This window comes from Mrakia frigida (assembly GCF_051309035.1).
Source record: "Mrakia frigida strain ATCC 22029 unplaced genomic scaffold BDY24scaffold_15, whole genome shotgun sequence".
NCBI lineage: Eukaryota > Fungi > Basidiomycota > Tremellomycetes > Cystofilobasidiales > Mrakiaceae > Mrakia > Mrakia frigida.
The window spans coordinates 112334-137459 of record NW_027481266.1 but is presented as its reverse complement, the minus strand read 5'-3'; the positions used below and the strand labels follow the sequence as shown (position 1 = coordinate 137459).

The 25126-nt window shown below is 53.8% G+C and overlaps 8 protein-coding genes across 8 annotated transcripts; 4 read left to right on the top strand and 4 right to left on the bottom strand.

Annotated features, from left to right (window-relative positions):
* Positions 1 to 318: 318 nt before the first annotated feature.
* On the bottom strand, positions 319 to 4013 carry BDY24DRAFT_415083 (uncharacterized protein; the record flags this gene model as incomplete). The annotated part of the gene is made up of 11 exons (XM_076643404.1): positions 319 to 628; positions 710 to 775; positions 879 to 1074; positions 1184 to 1290; positions 1381 to 1946; positions 2061 to 3252; positions 3371 to 3403; positions 3656 to 3679; positions 3760 to 3779; positions 3857 to 3879; positions 3959 to 4013. 11 exons carry the CDS (start codon positions 4011 to 4013, stop codon positions 319 to 321), a joined length of 2592 nt encoding a protein of 863 aa, XP_076496654.1.
* Positions 4014 to 4771: 758 nt separating this feature from the next.
* On the top strand, positions 4772 to 7225 carry BDY24DRAFT_388701 (uncharacterized protein). The gene is made up of 8 exons (XM_076640408.1): positions 4772 to 4998; positions 5171 to 5272; positions 5358 to 5441; positions 5497 to 5608; positions 5688 to 6116; positions 6212 to 6419; positions 6536 to 6713; positions 6810 to 7225. Exons 1-8 carry the CDS (start codon positions 4799 to 4801, stop codon positions 7084 to 7086), a joined length of 1590 nt encoding a protein of 529 aa, XP_076496653.1. The 5' UTR covers positions 4772 to 4798; the 3' UTR covers positions 7087 to 7225.
* Positions 7226 to 7233: 8 nt separating this feature from the next.
* BDY24DRAFT_388696 (Nitroreductase-like protein) lies at positions 7234 to 9147 on the top strand. Its single transcript, XM_076640407.1, has 7 exons — positions 7234 to 7903; positions 8008 to 8114; positions 8203 to 8283; positions 8390 to 8475; positions 8565 to 8630; positions 8712 to 8762; positions 8830 to 9147. Exons 1-7 carry the CDS (start codon positions 7722 to 7724, stop codon positions 9010 to 9012), a joined length of 756 nt encoding a protein of 251 aa, XP_076496652.1. The 5' UTR covers positions 7234 to 7721; the 3' UTR covers positions 9013 to 9147.
* Positions 9148 to 9362: 215 nt separating this feature from the next.
* On the bottom strand, positions 9363 to 10694 carry BDY24DRAFT_388692 (uncharacterized protein). The gene is made up of 3 exons (XM_076640406.1): positions 10491 to 10694; positions 10049 to 10420; positions 9363 to 9951 (listed from the first exon to the last, which is right to left on the bottom strand). Exons 2-3 carry the CDS (start codon positions 10193 to 10195, stop codon positions 9508 to 9510), a joined length of 591 nt encoding a protein of 196 aa, XP_076496651.1. The 5' UTR covers positions 10196 to 10420; positions 10491 to 10694; the 3' UTR covers positions 9363 to 9507.
* YNK1 (nucleoside diphosphate kinase) lies at positions 10695 to 12077 on the top strand. The gene is made up of 8 exons (XM_076640405.1): positions 10695 to 10774; positions 10908 to 10942; positions 11018 to 11053; positions 11167 to 11254; positions 11467 to 11553; positions 11657 to 11710; positions 11791 to 11867; positions 11979 to 12077. The coding sequence occupies exons 1-8, from the start codon at positions 10744 to 10746 to the stop codon at positions 12024 to 12026; spliced, it is 456 nt and encodes a 151-aa protein (XP_076496650.1). The 5' UTR covers positions 10695 to 10743; the 3' UTR covers positions 12027 to 12077.
* Positions 12078 to 12619: 542 nt separating this feature from the next.
* On the bottom strand, positions 12620 to 17890 carry CHO2 (phosphatidylethanolamine N-methyltransferase). Its single transcript, XM_076640404.1, has 21 exons — positions 17627 to 17890; positions 17420 to 17525; positions 17048 to 17330; positions 16853 to 16875; positions 16630 to 16756; positions 16441 to 16535; positions 16342 to 16368; positions 16035 to 16156; positions 15816 to 15968; positions 15492 to 15726; positions 15116 to 15405; positions 14953 to 15041; positions 14819 to 14879; positions 14540 to 14747; positions 14311 to 14440; positions 14172 to 14238; positions 14028 to 14103; positions 13785 to 13958; positions 13457 to 13704; positions 13339 to 13383; positions 12620 to 13256 (listed from the first exon to the last, which is right to left on the bottom strand). Exons 1-21 carry the CDS (start codon positions 17835 to 17837, stop codon positions 12772 to 12774), a joined length of 3255 nt encoding a protein of 1084 aa, XP_076496649.1. The 5' UTR covers positions 17838 to 17890; the 3' UTR covers positions 12620 to 12771.
* On the top strand, positions 17870 to 19798 carry BDY24DRAFT_388683 (zinc finger MYND domain-containing protein). Its single transcript, XM_076640403.1, has 8 exons — positions 17870 to 18096; positions 18178 to 18225; positions 18338 to 18559; positions 18660 to 19088; positions 19177 to 19204; positions 19304 to 19372; positions 19487 to 19558; positions 19670 to 19798. The coding sequence occupies exons 1-6, from the start codon at positions 18001 to 18003 to the stop codon at positions 19360 to 19362; spliced, it is 882 nt and encodes a 293-aa protein (XP_076496648.1). The 5' UTR covers positions 17870 to 18000; the 3' UTR covers positions 19363 to 19372; positions 19487 to 19558; positions 19670 to 19798.
* A 2052-nt stretch (positions 19799 to 21850) lies between these two features.
* Positions 21851 to 25117, bottom strand: BDY24DRAFT_388679 (CTD kinase subunit gamma CTK3-domain-containing protein). Its single transcript, XM_076640402.1, has 6 exons — positions 24830 to 25117; positions 24128 to 24310; positions 23941 to 24026; positions 23746 to 23842; positions 23231 to 23587; positions 21851 to 23152 (listed from the first exon to the last, which is right to left on the bottom strand). The coding sequence occupies exons 1-6, from the start codon at positions 24995 to 24997 to the stop codon at positions 22196 to 22198; spliced, it is 1848 nt and encodes a 615-aa protein (XP_076496647.1). The 5' UTR covers positions 24998 to 25117; the 3' UTR covers positions 21851 to 22195.
* Between the last annotated feature and the right edge of the window lie 9 nt (positions 25118 to 25126).

The following is a 25126-nucleotide window of genomic DNA, read 5'->3' as shown; positions in this document are numbered from 1 at the left end:
ACGCGTCGCTTTCCCGTCTTTCCATTCATCTCTCGTTTCTTGCTTGATAGATAGTTCGAAGTCACAGACATCAATGTGTACGTATCCGAAATCCGAGGCAAAGAAAAACAAAGCGAGCAAGAGGACGAGAAAGGCGTTAAGAGGTGAAAAAGCAAACGAGAGATGCGAGGGGGACGTGAAGCAAAGCGAAGAGAAGTGCAAGGTTCGAGAAAGGACGAGGAGAGAATACGAGGAGAGGTTTAAGCAAAGAGAGAGGAGATAAGAGAGAAGCGGAAAGCGGTTCGTGTATGTATGCATCGAGCGAAGTAAGAGAGAAAGCTAGAAAACACAAACCCCACAACTCGTTACCGTTGTGGTCAAGTTCCCGACGACCGTCACTGTGCTCGTACTTCCCGTCAAACTCGTTCCCTCGACCGTACACTTCGTCAACGATTGGGCCAGGCACAGTGAGCTCGGGAGCATCCCTGAGAGTCCCGTGTTCCCGTCGAGAGCGAGGGATTGGATGTTCGGAGGGAAGGACGAAGGGAGGGAGGCGACCGAGTTAGAAGTAACGAGGAGGGTAAGGACGTTGGGGAGAGAGGTAGCGAGATCCGAGGCAAGAGCCGTGAGGGAATTGTAGGATAGATCGCTGTTTGAAATCGAAGAAAGAAAGCGGTCAGTTCGACGCGAGAGACGAAGCATTGAGCGAAGAAGGAAGAGGGGAACGAACAGATAGGTTAAACTCGAAGGCAAGTAGGCGAACTGTCCTCCAGAAAGACTCTGACCGTTGACGATCCTGATGGACGAGCAAGAACGAGAAAGAGAGAGGAGAGGGAAGATCAGCTTCGCTATGCGACGCGTCTCGTCTCGGCTCGATCAAATCAGTTCCCAAAACTCACAAAGTCGTCAAGCTAGTCCCTCCTAGACCAGTAGGCAAGCTCGTTCCAAATCCAGCGTTGTACCTGAGCGTCAAGCTCTGAAGGTTGGTGGTTTGGGAGAAGGCGCTGTTGGGGATGGGAGTGGTGATGGAAGTCGACTCGATGGTGAGGGAGGTGAGTTTGGAGAGGGAATAGAGGGTCGTTGGGAGAGCTCCGGCTGTGAAATCAAAAGGGGAAGGAGGGAGAGAGGCGTTAGTACGATGTGAAGGGCGGACGAAGGAAGAGACCGAAGAGAGGAGGAAGGAGAGAAGGGACGAAGAACGAACAAGGGATTCCAGCGACGGTGTTTCCGTAGATCTCGAGGGTTTGAAGAGCGACGAGGTTTCCAATAGCTGATGGGATCGCATCAGGGACGGCGGGGTAGGTGAGGTTCCTGAGAGAAAAGAAAAAGGGACGAGACGAGACGAGGTCAGATTCGAACGAAGAACAGTCGAGAGAAAGAGACAGGAAGGAAGAGACTCACAGTTGAATCACCCTTCCAGTCGAATCACAGGTCACTCCTCCCCAAGTGCAAACCGATCCATCCGTCGTCGCAAACCAAGGCGAGTTCTGCTGGTTCATCGCTCCTCCCAAATCCGCCGTCGAGCTGACTCTCGACCCGTCGCTCTTCGTTTTCACAGCCTCGTAGATGCTCCTCATCCCACAGTACTGCAAAGCTTTTCCAACTCCAGTCGATTCCGTTCCATCGGAAGCGAAGTCGTTCGTCGCAGCAGAGAGGAAGGGAGTGCAGGTCGTGCAGTAGTTGGTCGTGTTGGACGCGGGAGGGAAGTCGGCGAGGCAGGAGGTGAGGGTGATGACTGGAGCGGCTGAGGCTGAAGGAGAGGATGAAGCGGATGCGGAGGAGGTTTTGGTTGCGGCGAGAGAGGAGGTTTGGGTGTTGGAGAGGGTGACGGTTTGGGTTCCAGAGACGGTGACGACGGAGGAGTCGGAGGTCGTCGAGGAAGAGGAGGAGGATTTGTTGGCGAGGAGTTTGACGAGCAGAACGGTGACTCCTGCGATGAGGATAAGAATGAGAAGAATGAGACCGATCTGGGAAAGAGGAAAGAAAGGGAAGAAAGGAGAAGTCAGCGCGTCGTTCTCGAGAAAACGATGAAAGGGATTCGACGCCGGTGAGATAGCAAGAGAGACGAAATCACGACTCACCCAGATCAATCTCTTCTTCTTCCTCCTTTTCTCATCCGACTCTCCATTCCCACCCTTCTCGTCCTTCCCTCCCCTGCTCCCGAAGCACATAAACCCTCCTCCTCCTCGGCCACTCCTGTAACTTCTCTGACTATCTCCCAGCCCTCCACCTCCGTTCTCACTCTGCCCACCTCTTCCAAACCTCAACGGACTCCAAACCCTCAACGCACCCTCCAACTCCTCCTCAGCCTGCCTCCTCCTCTCCTTCTCCCACTGGTTCTCCTCCTTCTCAAACTTCTTCATCTCCCGCCTCTCCTTCTCCAACGAAGCCATCTCTCGATCGACCCTCCTCCTCGCCTTCTCGACTTCCTTCGCCTCGTCTCCTTCGAGTCCCCATCGGCGAGAGAAGCGTTTGAAGCGAGAGGGAGTGATGGGAGGAGGAGCTACGTAGGCGTCGGGATCGGAGTCCATGTTGGTCGTGGTGTTGTAGGACGAGGGAGATGCGGATCGAGAGAGCGGAGACGGGAGGAGAGGAGTTTGAGGCGAGACGGGGATGAGGGGAGTGAAAGGTTGGGAGGAGCGTCGTTGTTGGTGGTGAGGAGGAGGAGGAGGAGGAGCGGTGGCGACGTTGGATTTGATGATCGATCCGTACGAGGTCATTCGAGGAGAGGGAGTTGTCGAGATGACGGGATGGTTTTCCCTCTTCTTCTGAGGAGAGATCCTAGCCTCGGAGAGATCGAGTGGAGGCGGAGTTCGATCCTTCCTTGGGCTCGCAGCGAAGTGCTTCTGGAACGACGCAGGGAACTGAGGAAGGGGAGGTCGACCTCCTCCGAGGGGCTGTCGTTGTTGACGAGAAGAACCGTCGCGAGCTTGGGTTCCGTGAGTGGTGTTGGTGTAGGCTGATCCCGAGGACGAGGAAGAGATGTAAGATGGCTGAGGAGAGGGATACTTGGGGCGAGGCAGAGGGAGAGGAGTGGAAGCCCAGTCCGAGGGAGGGTAGAAGGAGGTGGCGGAGGAAGCGGTGGTGATGAAGGAAGCATGCCCTTCCTTGAAGCGAGGGTTGTTGTGGTTCTGATTGTAGAACGGAGAGGAGTCCATGTCTGCTGAGGGTGTAGAGACGTCCTGCGTCGAGTTGAGTAGTGAGGAAAGAAGGAAGGGAGGATGAAGGTGGTGGTGGTTGAGAGGGAAGTGTTTGAGAAGAGTCGACGGTTGCCTTGAAGAGCGATGAAAGGGAAACAAGGAAGAACAACGAAGGTCAATATGTGCGGAGACATATTGGGGCGAGATCTGAAGGACAAAGGGAAGAGGGGGGAGGGAAGGAGGCGACTCACCTCGAATCGAACTTCCCTTTGTCCTCGCAGGGGCTGAAGGGGAGACGCGCAGCGGAGATGAAACGTATCGAAGAGGCTCGAGTTTCAGGTTGAGCGAGACTGATTTCTATTCGGGAGAAAGGGAAAGGGAGGTGGACAGATCAGTTAAGATTCGTTCTCGAGTGAGAGGGGAGTGGTAAAGGAAGAAAAAGCAGGTGAAAGAAGAAAGAGACGCGAGGCCGTTTCCCTTCGACGTTGCTCCTCTCCCTCTTGCTTCCCACGCATTGTAACTCGAAAGTAACTCACGTGGTGTCAAAAAAGAAGAAGAGGCTGCACAAAGGTAGGGAGAAAGAAAGCAGGTCGTCAGTCACGGAGGGAAGAAAGGTCGTGCACGACGCTATCAAACTCACAACGAAGCGCACTTCACGATCTCCAGAGATCGGTAGGGAAACGAACTCGAAGTCGGAAAGGAGAGAAAAAGATCCAATTATCTAGTTGACGGTGGACATCGGGATTGAGGGCGATGGCAGCTGTCGAATGCAAGTTCGCAAACGGAGTCAGTCGATGGACTCGAGGAAAGTGAAGCGAAGGGAGAAGAAGATAACCTACCGAGAACGGAGCCGACGAACAAGCGGTCGCTATCAGCAGGAGGTCGTAGGAGCATCGGTCATCTATACAAGAGGGGAACGGGAAAGGAAAACGTTCAGTCTCAAGCGTCGTATCGAACCAAAGACGAGATGGAGGCAAAAGGTGGTGACCTGCGGCTTCCGGTAAGAAGATAAAGCAGCCTGGGAACTCATATGAGAACCTGAAGAGCAGAACCCAAGAAAACTCGAGGTGTCAGCATCAAAAGAGTCGAAGGACGCAAGACCCAAGAGAGTGTTCGAGGGATGACGATCACCAAATGTTCCTGAAGCAGTGGTCTCGTTACATATACCGTTCAGTCGTTGGATCTCCAAGCATAATATGGATCACCCATATGAGCTGTCAGGGAAAGAGGAGAGGAATCAGTCAGAGAGAGCAATCATGAGAGCGAGAGGAGGAAGGGCTCGGACGACTCACAGAAGAAGTTCTCTGTCCTTCGTCTGCGACTATGGCTTTTTGTTACGTCCAGCTCAACTGAAGGGAGTCCAAGGAGCGTCCCGGGTTCGAGTAGAGCTCTGCTGGAGTCCATATGGGGAGGAAAGGAGTTCGACGAAGGAGTGAAGAAGCTGGGCGAAGGAGAGGTCGGGAGATCGTCGAGCAGCAAGCTGGCTGTTGGAGAGTTTGGGGACAACGAGGAGCAAAGATATGTAAGAGCGTCAGCGCTGGCGCCCAATCAGTTCTATCAAGATGCTGGCCGTTAGAGGAAGAGGAAGGGAAAGGAAACGGAAAGCGAGCTCGTCTTTCCTTCTTTTCGGCTTCCTCCTCGCCTAGCAACCACGACAAGCTCAATTTTCCGTTCTCAAGATGGCTCACCTCGACACTCTCTCCTCCTACGTCTCTACTCTCGTTCCCTCTCAGATCCAGGAAAAGATCACTCCTTCCGACCTGGCTTGGGCTCTCGAAGTTCCTTCGCTGAACGACCTCTGTTGTTGGCTCGCGAGAGTCGTGGAGGAGGATCAAAGAAAAGGAAGGACGACAGCTTTGGAGAAGGAGGAAAGGGAGATGTGAGTACGACGATAGTGACTCTCTTACATGGAATACAGGAGGGGGTCTATGAGGAACGAGCTGGAACGGTTGAGCTCGAGAAGGAAGGGAACCGAAAGGGTCGATGGACGACGAGCTCATTCCTTTCCCCATCTCAGCTTGCTGACCATATTTCTTCTTCTCATCGAACAGCTGGGATCGAGCGCTCTCTCTCGGAGTCGTCGAACTTGCGTCTCCGTTCTCATCAAGCTCAACCTTGCCTCCTCCGAACTATCATCCTCCGTCCGAGCTCACGTTCGTCGCCCTCTCCTTCGTCTCTCGTCTCTTCGAGCCGTTCCGACCCAAATGGAGCTGACTCTCAGCTCATCTTATTCTAAAGTGAGATGGCTACCCTCAATCGATCCATCGCTTCAGTCAAAGAACGCAGAGTCCGTCAACTCGAGCTCAACATCGACCGTCTTCAGTTCGTTCCTCTTCATTTTCTCTCCTTACTCTCGCTCACTCATTCCATTTCTCAGACGGAAGCTCCACGACCAGCAACTCAACAACCAAGTCCGTCTCCAAACCGAAGCAGCTTTAGCTTCAGAGATCGCGACCCTTGATTCGGACCTCACCTCGTTCGGATTGCTCGTTCGTCTCGTTCTGTCCTCTATCTTTCCCACCCCCCCTCCCTCTCTGACTTTGAAATACATAAATGGCTACATCGCAGATCTCTTCAACAACCCTCCCAACTCTCCTCGACCTCCTCACTACCTCCCTCACGCCTCACCTCCATCCCTCCGCGCCCTCGTCCTCTCAACCTCTCCATCTCACCCAATCCCCAGCTCTCTTTCGCTCCGTAGCGTCGTCATCTCAAGATCTCGCCTCTCGCATCTCCTCGGCAGTCAACGCAGCTACACCTGAGAGCAGAGAAGCGGAGAGGAAGAAACTGGAAGTTGAAGAGAGGAGGTTGGAGGACGTGTTTGCGAAGGAGGCCGGCGACAAGGAGTTTTGGGAGGAGGAGATGGAGAAGTTCCTGAACAACGAGGTTGAGGAGGAGGATCTTAATGAGGGGAGTGCGGTGCATGAGTTGATGGACGCGGGGAGGGAGAAGGATCGGCTGGAGGAGGTCGAACGGGAGTTGGGATTGCTTCGACTCGTGAGTTTCGGTCTCCGTTCTTCGTTCTTTCTCGAGTTGTTTGGCGTCTCGTCTCATAGTTGAAGACTGATACACTCTTATTTCTTCGTCCGTAGGCCAAGTCTCACCTCTCAACAACCCTTCTCCCAGCAGCTCTCCTCCTTCACGCGTCGCTGTCGAACGACATTGGGAAACTCAGGGAGCTGGAGGCTTTGCTCGTCGCTCTTAGTGGCGAGATCAAGGATCTTCAAGATGGAGAGTTTGAGGGGATCGGTGGTGAGGAGGAGAGCGAGGAGATTGAGCAGAAGAGGAAGAACTGGGAAGGTACGTCCGCGTCTCCCCCTTTCCTTCTTTCCTTTCATCGTCGAGAGTGATTCGAACGACGAAGTGAACTGTTTACTGATCAGATGTCTGTAACCTTCAACGTTTTCCTTCTGCAGATGCCCTTCGCCTCATCATCTCCTCTTCCATCGACTCGACCTCGCCCGACGCTGCGATTCTCACTCAAGACGACTTCCTCTGCTCCCTCTCCAACCTTCCGGCGAGCGTCTCATGGTCAACCACCACCGTTTCAGAACATCTACTCTCCCTCGCTCGACATGCTTCGAGAACAGAAGGGTTCGTCCTCGTCTCTTTACTTCTCTTCTTTTTGACGCGTCCTGACCTCGATTTTCCTCTCCTCCCCGCTCCCTCTCCCTTTATATCCTTGAACAGCTTCACCCACCTCCTACCTCTCCTATCCCACCTCACTCAAAACACACCGACTCCTCTACACCCACTCCTCGCTCGTTCTTCAACCGTCACGAAGGCCGAGGTCGAGCTCAACGCGACGTGGCACGAGGCCAGGGAGGCCGGGAAGGAATGGAGATTCTTGGGCGAAGAGGTGAAGGAGAGTGAGATGGGGCCGATTGAAAGGCTGGTGAAGGAGAATCCAGTTGCAGCGGGAGGCGAACGCGGCGGAGGGAGTGTGAAGAGAGTTGGACGATCATGAGCGTTTCGCTTTCTCTAAGGGGAGGGGGAAAGCTTGACCGTCGACGGCTTGCTCGAGCGGCATGATTTCCAAAGAGGCTGAGAAGAGGCTGCGGGTGGTTCAGTCGGTGTGAAAAGGCTCTAGGAGGATGCTGGACGTTGGGAGAGAAGAGGAGGAAGGGAAGGTCGAGCTCGTACGAATTTCGACCGAGCTCAACACTCGCTCCTTCCTCCCACCAACGTCCAACCACGACTCTCCACGTCCACACTCTAAGCTCGCTTACCAACCTTTCGCTCTCTCCCCCCTCTTCTCTCCCCTTGACTTCGAACGGAATCCATCAAGGCGGAGTTTTCACTTCAAGCGTCGACAACCTCCATCTTGTTTCCCTTCTCTCCCTCTCCTCTCCTCGACGTCCGAAGGCGATTGTGGTTCTATCAGCTCGTGAAAACGCAAGAGGGAGAAGCCGACGGTACCGAAGAACGAGCCGAGGCTTGAGACTTTGTCAATCTGACGTTCTGGAACTTGGAAGGCACAGGAAGAGATCCCGAATCAGAACTCAGATAGCTCGTCTTTCCTGCCTTCCTTTCCCTCCACTCACTACTCAGTACTTCAACTACATCTTTCTCTCCTACCCATCAACCACTCCCTCTTCAACCATGACCAAAATCGTACCTCGAAGCAGCTTCTCTCGAACATCGTCCATCACATCCGAGTCGTACCTCGCCGCTCTTGAGCAGAGGCGTTCAATCTACGTTCTCTCCAAGACTCTTCCCTCTGCCCTGACCCAGATGAAGATCCAGGACATCGTCAACCAGGCCGTAAAGCTCAGTCCTTCGAGGTTCGTTCTTATCCTTGCTACCTCTCTCCAATATCGTTCGCTCTCGGTGAAAGCTCACATTTTCCTCCCTCCCTCCTCCCCTCTCTTTCCTTCTTTCCCTCCAGCTTCAACTCCCAGTCTGCTAGGGTCGTAGTTCTCTGGGGAACCGAGTCGGAGGCTCTTTGGGATATCGTCTGGTCGAAGGTCGAAGAAGCTACTTCGTTCCCCAACGGTTCGTCTCAACCTTGCGTGAGGGCTGAAACGGACGAAGCTCACTCGCCCGGGCTCCCTCCTTCTCTCCCCTTCTTCTCTCGTCCCAGACGCCGCTCGAGCTGCCTCGGAAGGCAAAGTTAAGAGCTTGGCCGGAGGTGCTGGAACCGTTCTGTTCTTCGAGGATCAAAGTGAGCTAGCAGCGAGCTCTTCGTGTCGTCTTCGCAGCTCGACGAGGGCTGACCTCTCCCTCCCTCCCTCTTCTCTTCCTCGCTCTTCTTTCGCCCTGACCTTCAGACGTTATCGACGAAATCACCAACACCTACGCTTCCTACGCTATCATGTTCCCTGTCTTCTCTGATCAGTCTTCTGGTATTCTGCAGGTGAGTTCGATTATTCGTCCCGCAGAGAGCTCTTGTCGTTCGTCGACGCGTCGAGGCTGATCAAAGTCTCTCTCTCCCTCGCGTTGCAGGGAAACATCTGGACTCTTTTCTCGACGGAGGGTGTCGGAGCTTCGTTGCAGCACCTCGGTCTCAGCGTGAGCTTTCCCTCTCCTTTCTCTCCTTCAAAAGAAGCGACCTCGAGCTGACCTCGTCCTCATCCTCGTTCTTCTCTCCAGCTCATCGAGCACGACGTTCAGAAGACCTGGGATCTCCCTGAATCATGGAAGGTTCGGCTTATCCCCTTCATCCCTTCTTCCTTCTTGACCTGACCTCTTCCTTCGTCTTTTTCTATAGCTCAAAGCCCAACTCCCCTTCGGAGGAATCGGGGTGCCCGCCGGGGACATCGAGAAGACGTTTGAAGGACGAACTCGATTCTACGGAAACGACGAGGCTGCTGAATCGTTCGGGAACCAAGGGTTCGACCCTGATCTGCTCGAGCAGTACATGGGGACCGAGGCGGCTGCTGGACGAGTTTGAGGAGGCGACGACCGTTTTATGATTTCTTTTCTTCTTCTTTTGCTTCTCGGTTTCTCGTTCGGGGTTTATGACGTCTCTTTTGGTTCCGTTAGATTTACGGATGAGCTTTTATGTTTTATGTTTTGTCTTTCTTGATGCGAAAAATGGAAAAGGGAGAGACATTCGACGACGAGAAGTCTCATCGACATCGAGACGCGTCCGAGATAAACCAACGAAGAGACTCCAAGCTACGCCCCCAACTTCGCATGATCCGAGACCAGGTTCCGGAGTACGCTCTCCGATGAGCTGGAAGGAAAATCGGGGGGGAGAGTGAGAGAGAGAAGAGAAGAAGAGAAGAACAGAACTGGCGACGATCACCGCAGGGGACGGACCTTTGGAGCAGTAGCGAACAGTTTGACACTACTTTCGAAGAAAAGAGCAAAGGTGAGAATGGGTCAGCGAGAGAAGAGGGAAGAGTAAAAAAGTGGAGACCCTTCAAGAATCAAACCAGATTTTTCAACTCACCCTTCCACACATCAACATCTCCTCCCCATCCTCGATCTTAACACACTGCTCCACCGATCCAGTCCCAGTACAAAGATGGCATATATTCCAAGCCTCGAGATCCTTCTCGATTGACAGCAGCCTCAGTAGATGGGTTGTTGAAAAACGACGTCCCCCGGCCGACATCGCAAGGATCAAACAGGAAGCAGCCATTCCCGGTTGGCCTCTTCTTGCCAGACGTTCCTCTTCCCTACCAATTCCCTCCAGCACAGGAAGGAGGTTTTGAAGCCGAGGTGAAGCTTGAGGAGAGGGAGGAGGGAGAAGAAGTCCGACGGGGGAGACGAGGATGATCTGGTGGAGAAGCATACTGTAGGCGTCCAGCAGCATGCCAAGTCGAGCTCGTTCGATAGGCTGGGTGTAAGAGAGTGGAAAGGATCTCAGCCTCAGAAGCCAAGCCTGGAGATAGGAGCGAAGATCGGGCGGAGGGAGGAAGCAGCATCAGTTGCGCAAAATTGACAGAACGAGAAGAGCAGGAGAGGAGATTAGGACGAACCTGAAGGAAATTGAGAGGAATAAAGGAAATCTCTTCAACGACAACGGCCCACAACTTAACGGCCTCGTCTGGTTGTGCTCGACAGAAACGTCGCGTCCACTGTTCGAGTCCCGCGAGCGACAACCATTGAGAAGCAAACGAGTGCATTACGAAGTTGATCTCGAGGGAGAATCCCAAGACGAGTTTCACGAAGGATGGAAGGAAAAGGGATCCAAATTCGGCCTAGAGTGAAGCGCACAACAAGCGAAGGGAAGAGGCGAGGTGAGATCAGGACAGCCGGTGAAGGAGCGAAGATAGATCGGGTTTTCAAAGAAACACACGGACCCAGAAGGCGGAGCGTCCAGATCTGTCATCGTGTGTTTTCAGAGCTCCCTGTGCGTGATCACACAAGAGGGTATCAGAGGTGAATTGTAAAGAAACGCTCGAAGGGAATCGAACTCACCAGGAATTCGATGACCTCGTCCTTCTTGTCGTGCAGCGAAGTCGGATTCAAGGCTATTCCGTCTGCTCCTTCGGTAATCTCGAGGATAGCGGCGAGTTGTTTCGGATCCATGACTAGTAGGAGAGAAGGGGGAGTCGAACGAGGGAAACTGTGCCCCCTCCCTTCTTTTCAGCTCGCTTTCTCCTCTTCTTCCTCCTAGCTTCCACCTCACCTCTTCCCTCTCCTCTCCCCTTCTTCTTCTTCTTTTCCAACTATGTCTTCTGAGCTTTCCTACATCATGATCAGTGAGTTAGCATCTCGTTCTTGATCTCGTTCCATCTTGTTTGGATCCAAAAAGAGAGCTCAAAAACTGACTTTTGCACGTTCCTTCCCCTTCCATCTCTCTCCCTTCTTTGCTCTCCCCCTCCTTTCTTCAAGAGCCCGACGGAGTCCAGAGGGGCCTCGTCGGAGAGGTGAGAATCATCCTCTGCTTCTCGCTACTGCTAGAGATCTTTGCTGATCTATATCATCCCTTCTCCGCTCTCTAGATCATCGCTCGATTCGAGAAGCGAGGATTCAAGCTCGTTCGTCCCTCTCCTCCCTTCCCGTCTTCTTCCTCCGCCAGTCGGATCGATAACAGTCGTTCTCAGTCAGCTAACATGCTTCTTCTCTCGCTCTTTCTTCCCATCGCTCTCAGGTTGCCCTCAAGCTCGCCTCCCCTACTGAGGAGCACCTCGGAAAGCACTACGCCGACCTCAAGGACAAGCCCTTCTTCCCCAAGCTCGGTTCGTTTCATCTCTCCTCTCTGACAGTATTCAGGGATACTCTAGTAGATGGAAGGGAACCTCTGGGTTCTGCGAAGGAAGTGTTGAAGCCCGTCTGTCGTCTGCTGGCAGCTCATTCGACGAGCCAGGCAAGGCTCGAGGTCAAAGCTCGGCCTTCCTTCTTCGAAATCTCGTTTGCTGATCTTTTTTACTCTCTTTTTTCCGTCTTACAGTCAAGTGGATGGCCTCGGCTGGACCCGTTGTCTGCATGGCCTGGCAGGGAAAGGACGTCGTCAAGACTGGACGAGTCATGCTCGGAGGTGAGCTTTCGTCTCCTTCCTTTCTTTTCAGCCCTCGCTCTCTCCTCTGCAGCCCGACTCGAGACTGACTTGACCTCCCCCTACCTTTCATTCACCCCACTAGCTACCAACCCCCTCGCTTCCGCTCCCGGAACCATCCGAGGAGACTACGCCCTTGGTTCGTCCATCTCCTCCCTCCTTCGACGAAGAGGAGGAAGCTGACCTCTCCTCTCTCCTCTCCTTTGCTACCTTCTCCAGACATGGGACGAAACGTCTGCCACGGATCTGACTCCGTTGAGAACGCTCTCAAGGAGATCGCTCTTTGGTTCCCTGAGGTACGTCGACGCATCTCCTTTCACTCTCGAGCTCGCGTCTCCCGTCGACCTCTTCCTCTGCTCTCGAACTCGCTTCTGACTTCCTCTCTGTACTCCTTCCCCTCTCTCTAGGGACTCGCCCAGTACACTCTCGCTGCTGAGCCCAACGTTTACGAGTAAACTCATCGGGTTAGATCGTTTTCTGGATTGATTACATGAACTCTCGCTGGATCAATCGTCGTCGGAGAGCTATCAGAGCCAACGCGTGAGTAACCCTCGAGCAAACAGCTCTGCTTCGATTACAACGAGACGGCTTGGACGAGACGGCTTGCATGGTTGGTGAACCTTTGCTGTTTGGAGGAGGGCTGAGAGAGCGGACGAAAGCGCACTCGCCGAGACGACGACCCCTCCGTCCGTTTCTTTTTTCGAGCTACTTCTCGGGAAGACGGCCAGTGACCCCTCTCTCTTCGTCCTCGTCTTCCCCCAGCTCATCTTCCTCGGAGTAGACGGAAGCATCTACGCTCGAGCTCTACTCGGTGCCGCTGACGCTGCAAAGCAAGGGAGGGAAGCGTTCAAACTTCAACACACGAACGGGAACGCTCATCCCGAGCAGTCGATACGGGCTTGCGAGAAGGGCGGTTTAGACTTGTAGGTATGTCTAGTGTTCTTTGAATTGATCGAATGCGGTCCGTCCTAGACCAGCGAAAAGCCGAAAGTCCTGCCAAACAGAGCCGCGTCGCGTCGTCGACCAGCTTTCGATTCGAGACCAAAAGTCAACGACAGCCTCATCAATCAATCGAACTACACTCTGAAAATATACCAACTCGTCACATCCTCGTCACTCCTCTTCGTCTTCTTCTTCTTTTTGCTTTGCTTCTTCAACCCCTCCCTCAACTCCTCCTTCACCTCCCATCTCCCTCCCTCTTCAAGACAGCACCGACCCCAGTGCCACACCCGACCCTCTTCTCCCGCCTGTCTCTCCTTCGCCTCCTCCACCCTTCGAAGGGCCCAGAATCCTCCTACTCTCCACGATCTTCCTCGCCAGATCCTCCACGTTCGGTTCTGCCAACACCACCTCCGCGGCATAATCCAAGTCGAACGCTTCTTGGATTCCAGAGACGATCCTCTTCGCCTGGTTGGCATACATGATGATGAAGTCCTCTGGGTCGTGAGCTGGATCGACGAGTTGGCTCTGGATCTGGACGCTAGCGGACTGAGTGTCGATTTCCGATTCGACCTCTGGCTCGTCTTCTCCGACGAGGTGGGAAGGGACGGCGGTTGGGACGGGGAGAAGGGAAGGTCGAGCGATGGCTGGGACGAGGGTGGGGTCGGAGTCGAGAGCGAGAGTGATGATTCGGGTGAGGATGTCATGGACTGAGTCGAAGGAGATTGGGTCGGAGGGTCGAGGGACTGAGAGAGGGAAGAGAGGAGGAAGGTTAGCTTGGGTTCGAACGTTGAGGAAACGTCCAAGTGGGTGTTTCGAGAGACTCACCGAAAATCTCGATAGGAGCGAATCGAGCCATGACGTTGTGTTTCCCTAAACGAAAGACGGAGGGAAGAAAGAGAGGTCAGCGACGGAAAGGAAGGAAGGAAAGACGCGTCGAACGAACCATCATGATGCAACCTCAACTCGTACTGTCCCGTCTGCCAAGGCAAAGCATCTCCCTTCAGGACGATCTTCCCTTTCTCGATTTCGAATCCAGCGTCAGGTCGCACTCCATCTCCAGCCTTGGGGATAGGCTTCTCTCCGTCGAACTCTCCGTCGTGAAGAGGAGCCCATTTCCCGACGCTCGAGATTCGTGTGACGAGTTGAGACTTGCAGGCTCCGAGTCGGTAGATTCCGATCCAGTCCTTTCGACTGATGGAAGAAAAAGGGAGGAGGAAGTCAGCCTCGAGGCGCGAAGTGAAGGAAGAGACGGGATGAAGCGGGAAGCGCACGAGTGAGTCTGAGGAGCTTCCCAAGCGACTTGAATTGGCTCTCCGATGTGGAATCGCATGACGCTCTCCTTGGTCGAAGACGAAGCTGAAGCTGAAGGAGCAGAAGCAGCAGCGGAGGGGAGAACGGCGATCTTGTACTTGGAGCTGTCGATGTCGGAAACGTTGGCGACGCGGCTGGAGGAAAAGAAACCAACTGATCAGAACAAGTTCGAGAAAGAAGAGATGAGGCGAGGGAGCACTCACGTGATGACGAGACGCTCTCGAGACTGCTGGAGAAGGAACTTGGTGTCCTGGACGACTTCTGAGAATCGAGGTCGAGCTATGGAGGGGAGAGCGGGAGGTCAGAAATCGCAAGACGACCGAAACGAGACGCGAAAAGAGACTCACCGTTCTCAAGGAACTCGTCGACAGCCTGAGTGATCTTCTGGTCGACCTTCTCGATAGTACCTCGGACCTGAAAGGAGAAGGGAAAGAAAGGTGAGCTTCGACGTCCTCAGCGCTGAAACGAACGAAAAGAAGAACGAACCTCCTGAACGACACGCTTGACTTCCTCAGCCTCGAACAACTTGGAGTTGCTGTTGACGACCGTCTTGAGGGTCCTGGTGACTCCAGCGTCCTTTCGAATGGCATCGCCGTAGACTTTTCGCATGTGAGGGCTGAAGGACGAAACGAGAGGAGAAACAGAGTCAGCGCGCGTCTTCGGAGGGCGAAACTAGCTCTAGACGAGCAGACGAATCAAGACAAAGACGACGTACCTCTCAACGGCACTTAAGAACCACCAGTGAGACAAGGCGGAGAAGATGGCGAGGGCAAAGACGAGCCTGCTTCCGCTGATGATGGAAAGTCCGAAGAATGCAGCTCCTCCCATGCTTCGCTCAGGGTTGTTGAGGAATCGGTAGATACCGGTGTAGGCGAGTTGAGCAGGATAGTTGTCGAGGAGGAAGAAGTCCGAGTAAAGCCATCCTGTGTGAGAGAGGGAAGCGAAAGGCGAAGTCAGCGGCGCGTCGGGGCAAACTCGGAAGAGAGGGACGAACCGAAGTCGCCGAGAACCTCGTAGGTCGAGACGGAAGTCCAGAGATGGAGAGCGATGAGGGACTGAGAAGATGAACGTATAATTGAAGTCAGTTTGGGCTGTTCTGCGAGGAGGACGAGAGAAGACGGAACTCACGATTCCGAGGACGTGTCGAAGAAGCTGGTTTCCAACGGTCCAGTCGGTAGGGATGCTGTAAGTCTTCCAAGCGAGTCCCATGAACGAGGCTGACAAAAAAGGGAAAGCGGGAAGTCAGTCTCGAGAGTTGAAGGGGAGGAAAGAAGAACACGGCTCGACTCACCGTACATCATCGTCAAGGAGAGGTTGTACAGGACCTTCCAGTTGGCGAAAGCCTCCTCGATAGCTCCTTCCTCTCCGGCGGGGTAGTGGTAGTGCTTGATGAAGTGTCGAACAAACCACTTGTTCTCGGACTGTTTCTGAAGGAGGACTCCGAGACCGAACGAGTGGAAAAGTCTCCATCCGAGAGCGTGGAGGAAGTAGGCGATGAGGAGAGGTCGACCGGAGAGAGAGGGGAGGAGCATGGGACCGAGGGTGTAGGTGAGGAGAAGGACGAGGGAGAAATCGGAAGCTCTGTGGGAGAACGAGGAGGGACGGAGAAGCGAAGGTCGTCAGCGGAACAGACGAGACGCGACGGAAAATGTCGAGCCCAGACTCGCCTGAAGAGATCGATGTTCTTCAAAACGACGACGTCCTTCCTGAAGAATCGATGGTAGAGATCGTGCATCGAAACAGACTTGGCTCGGCTCCTGGTTCGAACGTTTCCAGCGGGGTTGATTCCAGACGACGTGGAGAGGAAGCTGCTCGATCTAGCGTTGGCTTTGAGAGGGACGCTGAAGGTGCTAGGAAGTCCGTCGACGTGATCTGAGAGTTCAGTCTCCGAAGCCGTCTCCCCTGAGGAGAAGACCAGGAGGAAGAAAGGGCGTCAGCAAAGAGAACCGCGTCGAAGAGGAAGAAACAGGACGACTGGGGTCAAGACGCACCTTCGGTGGCTCCAGGAGTATCATTAGTATCCAACGCTGAGGTCGAAGAGTCCATTCCTTCGGAGTGAGGAGTCGACAAAGGAGTTTGAGAGCTGGCGAGAGGAACTCGACTGGCGAGAGGCTTCTTGGGTCCTCCATAGACTCGCTCGATGTCTGTAGAAGGAAATGGATTTAGGTCAAGTCGAAAATAGGACCTCAAGAAGTTACGGGAGAACTTACGAGGGTTCTCGAACCAAAGAAGGAACCCGAACTGAGCAGCGTGAGCGGCGATAGACACGAAGAGAACGGTGTAGGACGCGACGATGATGGAAAGTCCGTAAAATCCAGCGTAGCCTAGGGAGGAGAAGATGTAAAATAGAATCAGAGGTCAGTTTAAGAGACGACGAAATGTAAGAGGAAGCTGAGAGTTGAGAGAGGACGAACCGACGGAGTACCTGAGGCGAGACGACGAGGAGAAAGACGAGAGGGAGTCAGCCTCGTCGAGCTCTGAGGAGTGGTTTCTCGCACGTGCAGAGATAAGAAGACCTACATGGGATGAGGAGCAAGATCGTAGCTGCGTAAATAACAAGAGATGTCAGTGACGGGAAGTTTGAGAGGCGAGAAGGAAGCAGCGAGGGTGACTCACACTCCGTCGAAGACCAAGTCCTTCTTCAACAGAATCATGTAGAAAGCGTCTCCCCAGTACCAAGCGTAGTCCTTGACGACTCGATGCGCATCGACCTGCAAAATACGAGAAGAACGGGTCAGAAGGAGAAAGCAAGTCGAGGCCTAGGGTCGAAGCCGAAGACGAGAGGAGGAGGAAAGGACGACTCACCTTGACCCAGACGTAGAACCCAATGATGGTCCAACCTCCGACCCATCTGAGGACGTGCATCCAGAGAGACTGGTTGGCAGGGAAAGAGCAGTAGGACCAGGCGAACCAGCAGTAGGAGACGAAATCGCTGGAGGACGGGGAAGAAGGGGAAGGAGTTCAAGGTCAGCTCGAACTCTCCTTCCTTCTTGTTTGAGCTCAGGATTTGGTCAGAGCGAGGACGTACTTGAGCAGGATTACGTCGACGACCTGAGAAGAAGCAAGCAGAAGGAAGAGTGAGCTTTTCCATTCTGTGATGTCCCTCGAACACGAGCTAGGCTCGTTCCACGCGAAGGGAGGAGGAGGACAAAGAGCGGAGAGAGCTCAACTCGTCCACGCCTCCCTCCCTCTTTTGCCTGCCCCAAACAGAAAGCGGACTCACCTGCCTGAAGATGAGCCAAACGGTGAACTCTACGGGAGCCTCCTCGAAGACGTATCCAGTTCCAATCTTTCCCTCGAGCTCCCTCTTGCACCATCTAGCGATCTGAGGCTGCTTCTTCTCGTCGAGCCATCCACGCTTGACGATCTCCTTGACGATGTACTGCTTGGTGGACTGTTTCCTCAGGATCCAACCAAGACCAAAGTTGTAGGCGAGTCTGAAGATGATGAAGAGAACGAGGAAGATGATTCGGGATTGTCGGAGAGGGATCAAGCAGAAGAGAAGGCTGAAGAAAGAAGAGGAGCGTGTCAGCTCGTTCTTTGAAGGAAGGAACTCAAAGAGTCAACGGGAAAAAAGTCGGAGACGCCAACTTACCACTGAGATCCGAGCATGACGAGAGTGAGGATATCGAGATGACTCTTTCTCGTGTAAGGAGAGAAGAGATGGTAGATGAACGAGTGAGTCTCGGGGACGACAAAGACTGCCAGCAGGGGACGAAGGAAGCAAACGAGGTCAGTTTACAAGCTCAACCGTCGACTCCCTAGACAAGATATATACACGAGACGAAAGAGAGAAACTCACTCTTTCCATCTGGAGTTCGTCCATACACAACCTCGTCCTTGTCGTCCTCCTCTGGCTGCTGTTGTTGAGGCTGAAGAGTGTCGGTCGAACCTCCGGAGGAGTCGAGATCTTTGGAGGTCGGCGCTGCTCCTACGACCTTGACCTTCCTGTTCCTGATCTTGGTGGTGGTAGAATCGTGAGTCCGGTCGAAGACGTCTAGATCGTCGGACATCTTGGCTTGTAGAACTTGGTCGTACGAGCGAAAAAAAAGGGATGAAGGTTGGAGATCAGATCGACTCCCTTTGAAATCGATTCGAAGAGTCAAGAGCTGTTTGCGCTTCCTTCCCTTCCCTTCGACGGCCATCTCCTCAGAATATCGACTCTCCCAAACAACTATGGAGCCTTCCGATCTCGCAGCTCTTCTGGGAATCTCAACCAATCCATTGGAGAACAAGCCTGCTCCTGATGAAGGACGAGCGCTCCTCGCCCTCGTGAGCTCGCTGCTCTTTCGTCTCCTCCTCCTGCTTGCCTTTCTGCTGACTCTCCTTGCCTTCCCTGTTTACCTGAACCAGAAAAACAGAACTCATCGCATCGGTCTCAAGGCTCATAACGTCTTCTGGGTTTGCATGTCTCTCTCCTTCGGGAAGCTCTCCTCCTCGTCGAAAGCTCACTTCCTCCTCCTTTCCTTCCTTCCGTCCTCCTGCTTCTCTACCGCCTCTTAACCGTCTGCAGGCCAAGTTCGGAGCTCTCTACCTTCCTTCCTTCTTCCAACTCCTCATGGAAACTCCCTTTGCCTGGGATTCCGAGGTCCATCGAATCCTCAACGACATCTCCACCCTCGTCGCTCTCGAACCGTGGGTGGCCAGATGGGTTCGAACTCGTCAGGAAGAAGCTCTAAAGCTATGGACTGTTGCCTTGGAGAGGATTTCTTCATTTCCGATCGAGTCCATCAAGGTCAGATTGATTTCCTTCGTTTCTTCGTGCAACAAACGTCTCCGGTTGACGTTGTGACCTTGGTCCCTCCTTCCTTCGTTGATCTCCTCGCCTCTGTCAGATCTGGTTCAAAACGGTTCACAGCTTCAAGGGACCCATCGAACGAGACTGTTTCGTCTGCATCGTCGAACTCTACTTCTCCCTCATTAACGACGTCCGAATCTTCTTCCCACTCGACCTCCCCCTTCCTTTCCCCTCCGTCGCAGCTCAAAAACGACTCAAAACGATGGCTCCTCTCCTCCGCCAAATCTTTGAAAGGAAGGCACTCCTCTTGGCCAGACAAGGAGATGTCGTTTGGTCCGCGCTTTCGTTCCTTCTCGTGACGGCGGAGGGTCATCCGTACACGTCGAGAGAGCTGCGAGAAGTGGGTCTCGCACCGGGTACCACTTCGTTGGGGAGATGGAAGACGTGCCATGCGTTGATGGAAGGAGTCGTCAAGGAGGAAACTTGTGTGGACGGGACCAGCGAGGACATGTTGATGTGTGGACGAGTGAGTCGCTTCTCTTCCTTCTCTCCTGCTCGTTTCGCTCTCCTGCAAAGCTGACTCAACTTTCAACGTTCTTTCTTTTGGTGCGTAGTGCCAAACAGTTCGATATTGCTCCCACGGTACGTCTTCCCGACGTCGTCTTCGCCCGTCGAGTCGACGCTGACTCTTTCCTCCTCTCCCTTCCTTCGTCTTCTTCCTCCCACGCTCCCCTCCCAAAGCTCATCAGAAGGAACACTGGAAGAAACACAAGAGCGTTTGTTTTGCTCCGAACTGGTGATTCCCTTCATGTGAGTGAATTTCTTGCTTGTCTTCGGTCGACGCGACGACAACGGGACGCGTCGAACTGACCTTTTTCTCTTCTTTTTCCATCTCGTTCTTCCCTCTCCCCCTCCTGCTTCCAGTTGAGATTCGACAGCTTGTTGTAGGCGTCCAAATCGCGGGATTCAAGGTTGGCTTTCTCTTTCGCATCTGACGTGAGCACAATCGTTCTCTCTCTGCTTTTTTCTCCTTCTTGACTTCGCTCAAGTACGAAATAATTTTTACTGAAGCCTTCGTCTCTTCGTCCCCCTATCATTCGGCCTCAGAGCTGAGAACTCGACGCTTCGGTACTCGATTTGGACGCGTCGATGGGCTTTCGTTCACTCGAGTTGTTTCTTCGATTGATGGTTCTTCCTTCACGCTCACTTGATCGTTGGAGCTGGAAGTCTTATTAATATCCGAGCTATCGAAAAACTACTTATCAGAAAGAGCGATGGATCATGAAAGGAAAGAGAACAAAATGAAAGCGACGCGTCGGCGTCGAACAGTCCCTCTTTCCTGAATTGAGGGCCTCCTCCTTGCTATCATGACCTGGACCGAATCTCGAGGGATTGCGAGGAAAAAGAGAACACGAAAGAGAGGATCGAAAATTCGGGTTCGACGACCTGACTCGTGAGGGTTTCAGAGCAGCCTCGCTCAAGGTACGAGCCTACTTGGACGAGGTTTTCGCAGATTCCTTCTCACGAGATAGGCCTGAACACCTGGATGAACAGAGAAAAGAGAGGAAAAGAGGAAAAGACGCGTCTCGTCGTCGCTGCTCAGTAGGCTTGGGATATGAAGAGGAGGGGTTGCTGCTAGTTTGAGAACTCAACAACCCCTCCGGCTCCCGCTCACGCCTCTACTGATGAGCAACGAGAGGGAGAAATGTGAAGGAGCAAAGAGGAAGGAAGCCTTAAAAACGAAGCGATGCGTCGAGCCATCGATCTCTGAGCCGACGCTTCTCGTTTCCATTCATCGGCAATCACAGTGATGAGAGAATGAAAGTGACAATGCCGTGCCAGAATAGGAAGACCCCTTGCTGATTCAGGCAGGGAGAAGAATGGAAGGACCGATTGAAGTGAACCCCTCCTTCGTCCCGGATCAAAAACCTCGTGCTCTTCAATGTCGACGAGGAGTCCGATCCGAGACGAAGGGGAGAACATCATCAAAGAGGAGGCTTTTGGATTAGACGACGATGGACTCGGCACAGGAAGAGAAAGACGGAAAGGTGACTGACGCGACGCGACGATCTCCCTTTCTTCCTCCCCTCTTCGTTCTCGTGGTAGCTGCTCAGCTCCACAATATCAGCTTAGCCTCCTGATTAGATCCAGAAGCCAACCACATAGTAGCACCTTCAAGAAAGGGACGAGGTAGGTGTGGAAGCGATCGGAAGGCAAAGCAACGTTTTGCGAACTGGCTTCGAATTGGACGAGCGAGCGTGCCCAGAGACGCATAACGATTACTCGTGCGAGAGAGGAGCGGGAAACGTCCTCTAACAGAGCGTAAAGACGGGTGAGGTAGCAAGAAAGAAGAGAAACGGTGAAGGTGAAGGCAACGAGGGAAGGAAGACGCGTTGCCGTCACGACCCTCCCCCAGTGCCTCGTATTCCCCACAGCATCTATCCAGACTCCCTCTCGCACCTCCTTTCTAGCCTCCAGAGATGAAATGAAGAGAGGATACGAAGAAGAAAGAAGGAGCGAGGCATCCCAAACCGAGGGGTCAAGAATCCCGGTCCGACTCGGATCGAAGCGTTCTCTCCATGTAGGACGAGAACAACGAGGATACGAGCGAAAGGCAGAGTTCATGACCTCAGAGCAGGGACAGGTCGAGGGATCACGAAGGAAAGGAGAGAACGAAGAGAAGGAGGAGGAGAAGAGAGACACGAGCGTCGAGCGATTTCAGCTGAGTTTTGACCCCCGAGCTCGAGAGAAGCCTCGTAAGGTCGGTACTCGAGCCCTAGAAGAGATCTCGGCCAGCTGAGGACTACACCAGCTCGGAGGAGAGAAGAGACAGAAAGAAGAGAAAGAGAGGAAGGAAGAAACCCGTTCCACCACTCAACGCTCCTCCCGTTATCGTCTCTGCGTCACACCTGCTCCCCAGCACCAAACCAGCGTAGGATCGCTTCCCATGGAAGTTTCGCCTACGCTCTATATCATGAGTCGCTAGATGAGAAGTAGGAACGAGCGAGGCAGGAAAGGAAACGAAAACGAGCTCCACCTCATCCGCTTCACCTCTCGACCCCAACAGCTCTTGGATCTCCCGTCGGACGTCTAGAAGCGTTCCTGCGTGCAGCCAGCGCCCCTAGACGTCCTCGACGCGACCGCCAAGCTGGAAGGGATAAAAGGATGAAGAAGGAAGAGACGGTGGTGGTTGAGAATCAGCTGACGTTTCCCCCAAATCGATTGAAGAGATTGGGAGACGGCGGTTGCTAGGCAGAGGCGCGAGGAGCGAGGAAGGTTTTCCCTATTCAAAGAGCTTGAAACCTTGAACGCCATGAGAGGGGAAGAAAAAGATAGACGAGCGAACGAGCGACTTGATCGAGGAGGGAGGAGATATGAGGCGAGTCGAGCTCGAGACGCGTCGAGGGTTTGGTTTCGACCTCTCTTCTTCCTTCTTCCCTCCTCCCACCTTCATCTCGAACTCCAGTGCCTGCGAGAAACATCTCTCCTCTCTTCAATCCGCTGCTCGCTTTCCCCCATCAAGCCAGACGGAAACGATCCTACAAAGAAAAGAAAAAACGTCGCATCGAGATCCCCTCTCTCCTCGTCTCCTACCACCACCTCCTTTCCAACGTCTCCGCTCACACCCAAAAACTACCTCCCTCTCCCTCTCTGATACCCCTGCCCGTACCCGTCTCCTGCTCCTGCTCCACCACTTCTCTCGTACCCTCTCGTCCCCGCCAGCGGAGGACGCGAGTACGACCCTGGACCCGTCGGTGTTCCCGGTGGAGGAACCATCGCCGTTGAGAGTGTCGGTTGCGGTGGTGGTGGTGGGTAAGGAGGGAAGGCGGACGGATCGTACGCTTGCGGTTGTTGCTGTTGAGGAGGAGGAGGAAGCATGTGAGGCGGTAACGGTGGGTGTAGCGAAAAGCCTGGAGGTGGGAACGGAGGAGGAGGACCTGAAGGTTGCTGCCAGGATTGGAGCGGAAGTGTTGGAGGAGGAGGTTGAAAGAGGGTTGGTGGTGGGGGTGGGTAGGCTGGGTAGGGTGAAGAGGAGGAGGGAGGGAAGGTTGGAGGCGGGAGGGAGTAGTTTGGCTGCGACTGGGAGAGGTTTCGAGAGAGGGTTGGAGGAGGAGCGAGAGGAGGTGGTGGGAAGCCATAGTTCTGCGTTGGGTTGAGGGTGGGAGGTGGAGGAGGGAAGGGGGATTGGTTTGAGATTGGATTCGGGGAGGGGAGAGGAGGTCGTTGCTGTTGATGTTGCTGTTGTTGTTCGTGATGAGAGGATCTGGAGTATGGATTCGACGGAGCCGAGGGAGGAGGAGTGGGTGCGGATGGGTGTAGTGGTGGAGCCGAGTGAGTTCTCGAGATCTCGTTGGAGAGTTGGGAGGGAAGCGGACGCGACGCGTTCTTCTCGATGGAAGAGGCCACGATTTTGGGCGAGGAGAGCTTCGATGAGGAAGCCGAAGCGGAAGAAGTGAGAGGGTTTCGAGAGGAGTGGGAGGGTAGAGGTGTGGGAAGTAGAGGCGTGGGTGGGGAAGGTGGTTTTGTCGCTGGGTCGTCGACGAGGGTTTCTGGTCGTATCGGAGGGTCGAAGCACGCTGAGTTCTCCTCCTGCACAACGAAGCAACTTGAAGGATCAGTTAGGGTCCTTGCAAGAACACCGAAGAAGGAACAGACCGAAACACTCACTTCCATCTCCCTCAAATCATCCTCGTTCAGTTCGCTCGTCGTCTCCCAAACCTGCTCGAACTCAATGTCCAACGCACTCTCCATGACCCCAACCTTCTCCCTCTCCCGAGCTCTTTCCCTCTCTCCTTTATCTTTCCCGCTCCCACTGCTTCCAAGAGCAAGTTCCCGAGGCGTCTTGGGTGTGAAGGGCGAAGCGGGGGTGAAGGGAGATTCGGGGGAAGGGTCGGTGGAGGGTGTGGATGGGAAGCGAGAGGAGGAGTAAGACGCAGACTGGCGACGAGAAGACGAAGGATTGGATGAAGAAGGGAGGAGATGAGGGATGGGGAGGATCCAGATTCGTTCTCGAAGGCGTTTTTGCTGGAGGGGAAGGAGGGAGAGAGGTCAGCGAGGAGAAGCGACCGAGAAAGAGACGTGAGGAGTAGCAAAGGGAAGAAGCCCGACAATCCGACCGGTAGAACGTTGAAAAATACGAGACATGAGAGTATAGAGGCGAGAGAAACGAAAGCTGGACTCACTCGTTCTCGATCTTCCTCCATTCTCCGAAGCGTGTCGGCGTGAGAGAAGTTCTCGTAGTGAGCTCGTTTCCGACTGTTCGAAGAGGCAACGTGGGCACTAGAGAACGAGAACAAAGGCAGAAACCGAATCAGCTCCTTCTTGTTTCATGCTGGCGAACGGATCGAGAGAAAGGAACGGAGGTCGAAAGCACTCACGTCGCTTTCCTCTTCTCCAAGGTCTCCAGAACGTGATCCACCAACTCGGGATTGATGACTCGTTTAGTTCTCCAACTCTCGAGGATCTGACCGTCGTTGACCATACAGCAAATAACGCCGGTCAGCTCGTTTTCTCTCTCTCAACACGTCCACCCCTCCCTCTCGTTCGTTCGCTCCCTAAACTGACCTGTTTCGCACTCAACAAGTTCAAAACTCCCTCCCTGCTTTCCGGCACGACGAGCTCTACTATCTTGGATAGATCTCTGGTGACGTAGTCGACGTAAGGAGCGTCCGGGAGACCGACGTAGAGCGAGGTTTCGCAGAGGGAGTCGAGGAGGAAGAGGACGTTGATTCGGACGTTGAGGGTGCCCTGGAGGATAAGAGGTTAAAGGAGGAAGTCAGGATATATATGAATACAGAAGAGGAAAGATGTTTGAAGGAGGAAGGAGCAGGACGAGGGTGTGAGAGGATGGGACGAGGTGGGGAGGTGAGGGGAGAGGGAAGGAGAGGCGAGTCGAGTCGATTGAAGCTCGAATCGACATAGTTGCTCGGATATTGAAGTACCATTAGGAGGCTAGACTCCTATAGAGTCTACGGGGGTTGTCGAAATGAGCTCCTCGGTTGTTTATCGCCAAAGGATGAGCTCGAAACGAGCGAGACCGCCGACCTCAAGGAAGGGACGAGGAGGTCGTTCGTTCCTTCCTTCTCCTTAAACGATCTCCTTCCTAAAGCTCTATACACCAGCCCTTGTAAGAGCCACTATGGACGCAAATCCCATCGTAGCAACCCCTCCCTACCAGAATCCATCCCCATCTCGCTCTAACCATCCTCTCTCATGCCTCCTCCTCCCTCACCTCCCTCTGTTCGCTCCCACATCTCGTAGACTCACCTTCTCGCACTCCTCAATGATGCAGTCCCACAGATCCTCTCCGCATCTCGCTCCGTACTTGATCGTGAACTGGACTACTTTTTGAATGGATTGCTGGGAAGCGTTGAGTTTCGAGAGATGAGAAAGAAGTTGCATTCGGATGTCGAACGGGTCGAAGGAGGAGCTCATCCTCTCAAAGCAGAGGCCGACGTCTTCACGAGACGTTTAAGAAGGCCGAAAGGGAGAAGGGAGAGGGAGAAGGGGAGGGTTAAGTTGAGTTGCTGGTCGTTAAGAGGGAAGGAGAGGAAGGGAAGGAAG

Coding starts and splice junctions, on each gene's coding strand:
- BDY24DRAFT_388696 (XM_076640407.1), top strand. CDS start 7,722: ATGACCAAAATCGTACCTCGAAGCAGCTTCTCTCGAACATCGTCCATC. Junction 7,904..8,007: donor GTAAAGCTCAGTCCTTCGAG/GTTCGTTCTTAT, acceptor CTTTCCCTCCAG/CTTCAACTCCCAGTCTGCTA. Junction 8,763..8,829: donor ATCTCCCTGAATCATGGAAG/GTTCGGCTTATC, acceptor CTTTTTCTATAG/CTCAAAGCCCAACTCCCCTT.
- BDY24DRAFT_388692 (XM_076640406.1), bottom strand. CDS start 10,195: ATGCACTCGTTTGCTTCTCAATGGTTGTCGCTCGCGGGACTCGAACAG. Junction 9,952..10,048: donor TTCCTCTCAATTTCCTTCAG/GTTCGTCCTAAT, acceptor TCCTATCTCCAG/GCTTGGCTTCTGAGGCTGAG.
- CHO2 (XM_076640404.1), bottom strand. CDS start 17,837: ATGTCCGACGATCTAGACGTCTTCGACCGGACTCACGATTCTACCACC. Junction 16,536..16,629: donor GGTTCTACGTCTGGGTCAAG/GTGAGTCGTCCT, acceptor CGTATTTTGCAG/GTCGATGCGCATCGAGTCGT. Junction 13,257..13,338: donor CGCTCCTATCGAGATTTTCG/GTGAGTCTCTCG, acceptor TCCCTCTCTCAG/TCCCTCGACCCTCCGACCCA.
- BDY24DRAFT_388679 (XM_076640402.1), bottom strand. CDS start 24,997: ATGAGCTCCTCCTTCGACCCGTTCGACATCCGAATGCAACTTCTTTCT. Junction 23,843..23,940: donor TTGGAGAAGAGGAAAGCGAC/GTGAGTGCTTTC, acceptor CTCGTTCTCTAG/TGCCCACGTTGCCTCTTCGA. Junction 23,153..23,230: donor ATGATTTGAGGGAGATGGAA/GTGAGTGTTTCG, acceptor TTCGTTGTGCAG/GAGGAGAACTCAGCGTGCTT.
- BDY24DRAFT_388701 (XM_076640408.1), top strand. CDS start 4,799: ATGGCTCACCTCGACACTCTCTCCTCCTACGTCTCTACTCTCGTTCCC. Junction 4,999..5,170: donor GAGAAGGAGGAAAGGGAGAT/GTGAGTACGACG, acceptor CTCATCGAACAG/CTGGGATCGAGCGCTCTCTC. Junction 6,420..6,535: donor GAAGAGGAAGAACTGGGAAG/GTACGTCCGCGT, acceptor TTCCTTCTGCAG/ATGCCCTTCGCCTCATCATC.
- BDY24DRAFT_388683 (XM_076640403.1), top strand. CDS start 18,001: ATGGAGCCTTCCGATCTCGCAGCTCTTCTGGGAATCTCAACCAATCCA. Junction 18,097..18,177: donor GACGAGCGCTCCTCGCCCTC/GTGAGCTCGCTG, acceptor TACCTGAACCAG/AAAAACAGAACTCATCGCAT. Junction 18,560..18,659: donor TTCCGATCGAGTCCATCAAG/GTCAGATTGATT, acceptor CGCCTCTGTCAG/ATCTGGTTCAAAACGGTTCA.
- YNK1 (XM_076640405.1), top strand. CDS start 10,744: ATGTCTTCTGAGCTTTCCTACATCATGATCA. Junction 11,054..11,166: donor AGAAGCGAGGATTCAAGCTC/GTTCGTCCCTCT, acceptor CATCGCTCTCAG/GTTGCCCTCAAGCTCGCCTC. Junction 11,255..11,466: donor GCCCTTCTTCCCCAAGCTCG/GTTCGTTTCATC, acceptor TCCGTCTTACAG/TCAAGTGGATGGCCTCGGCT.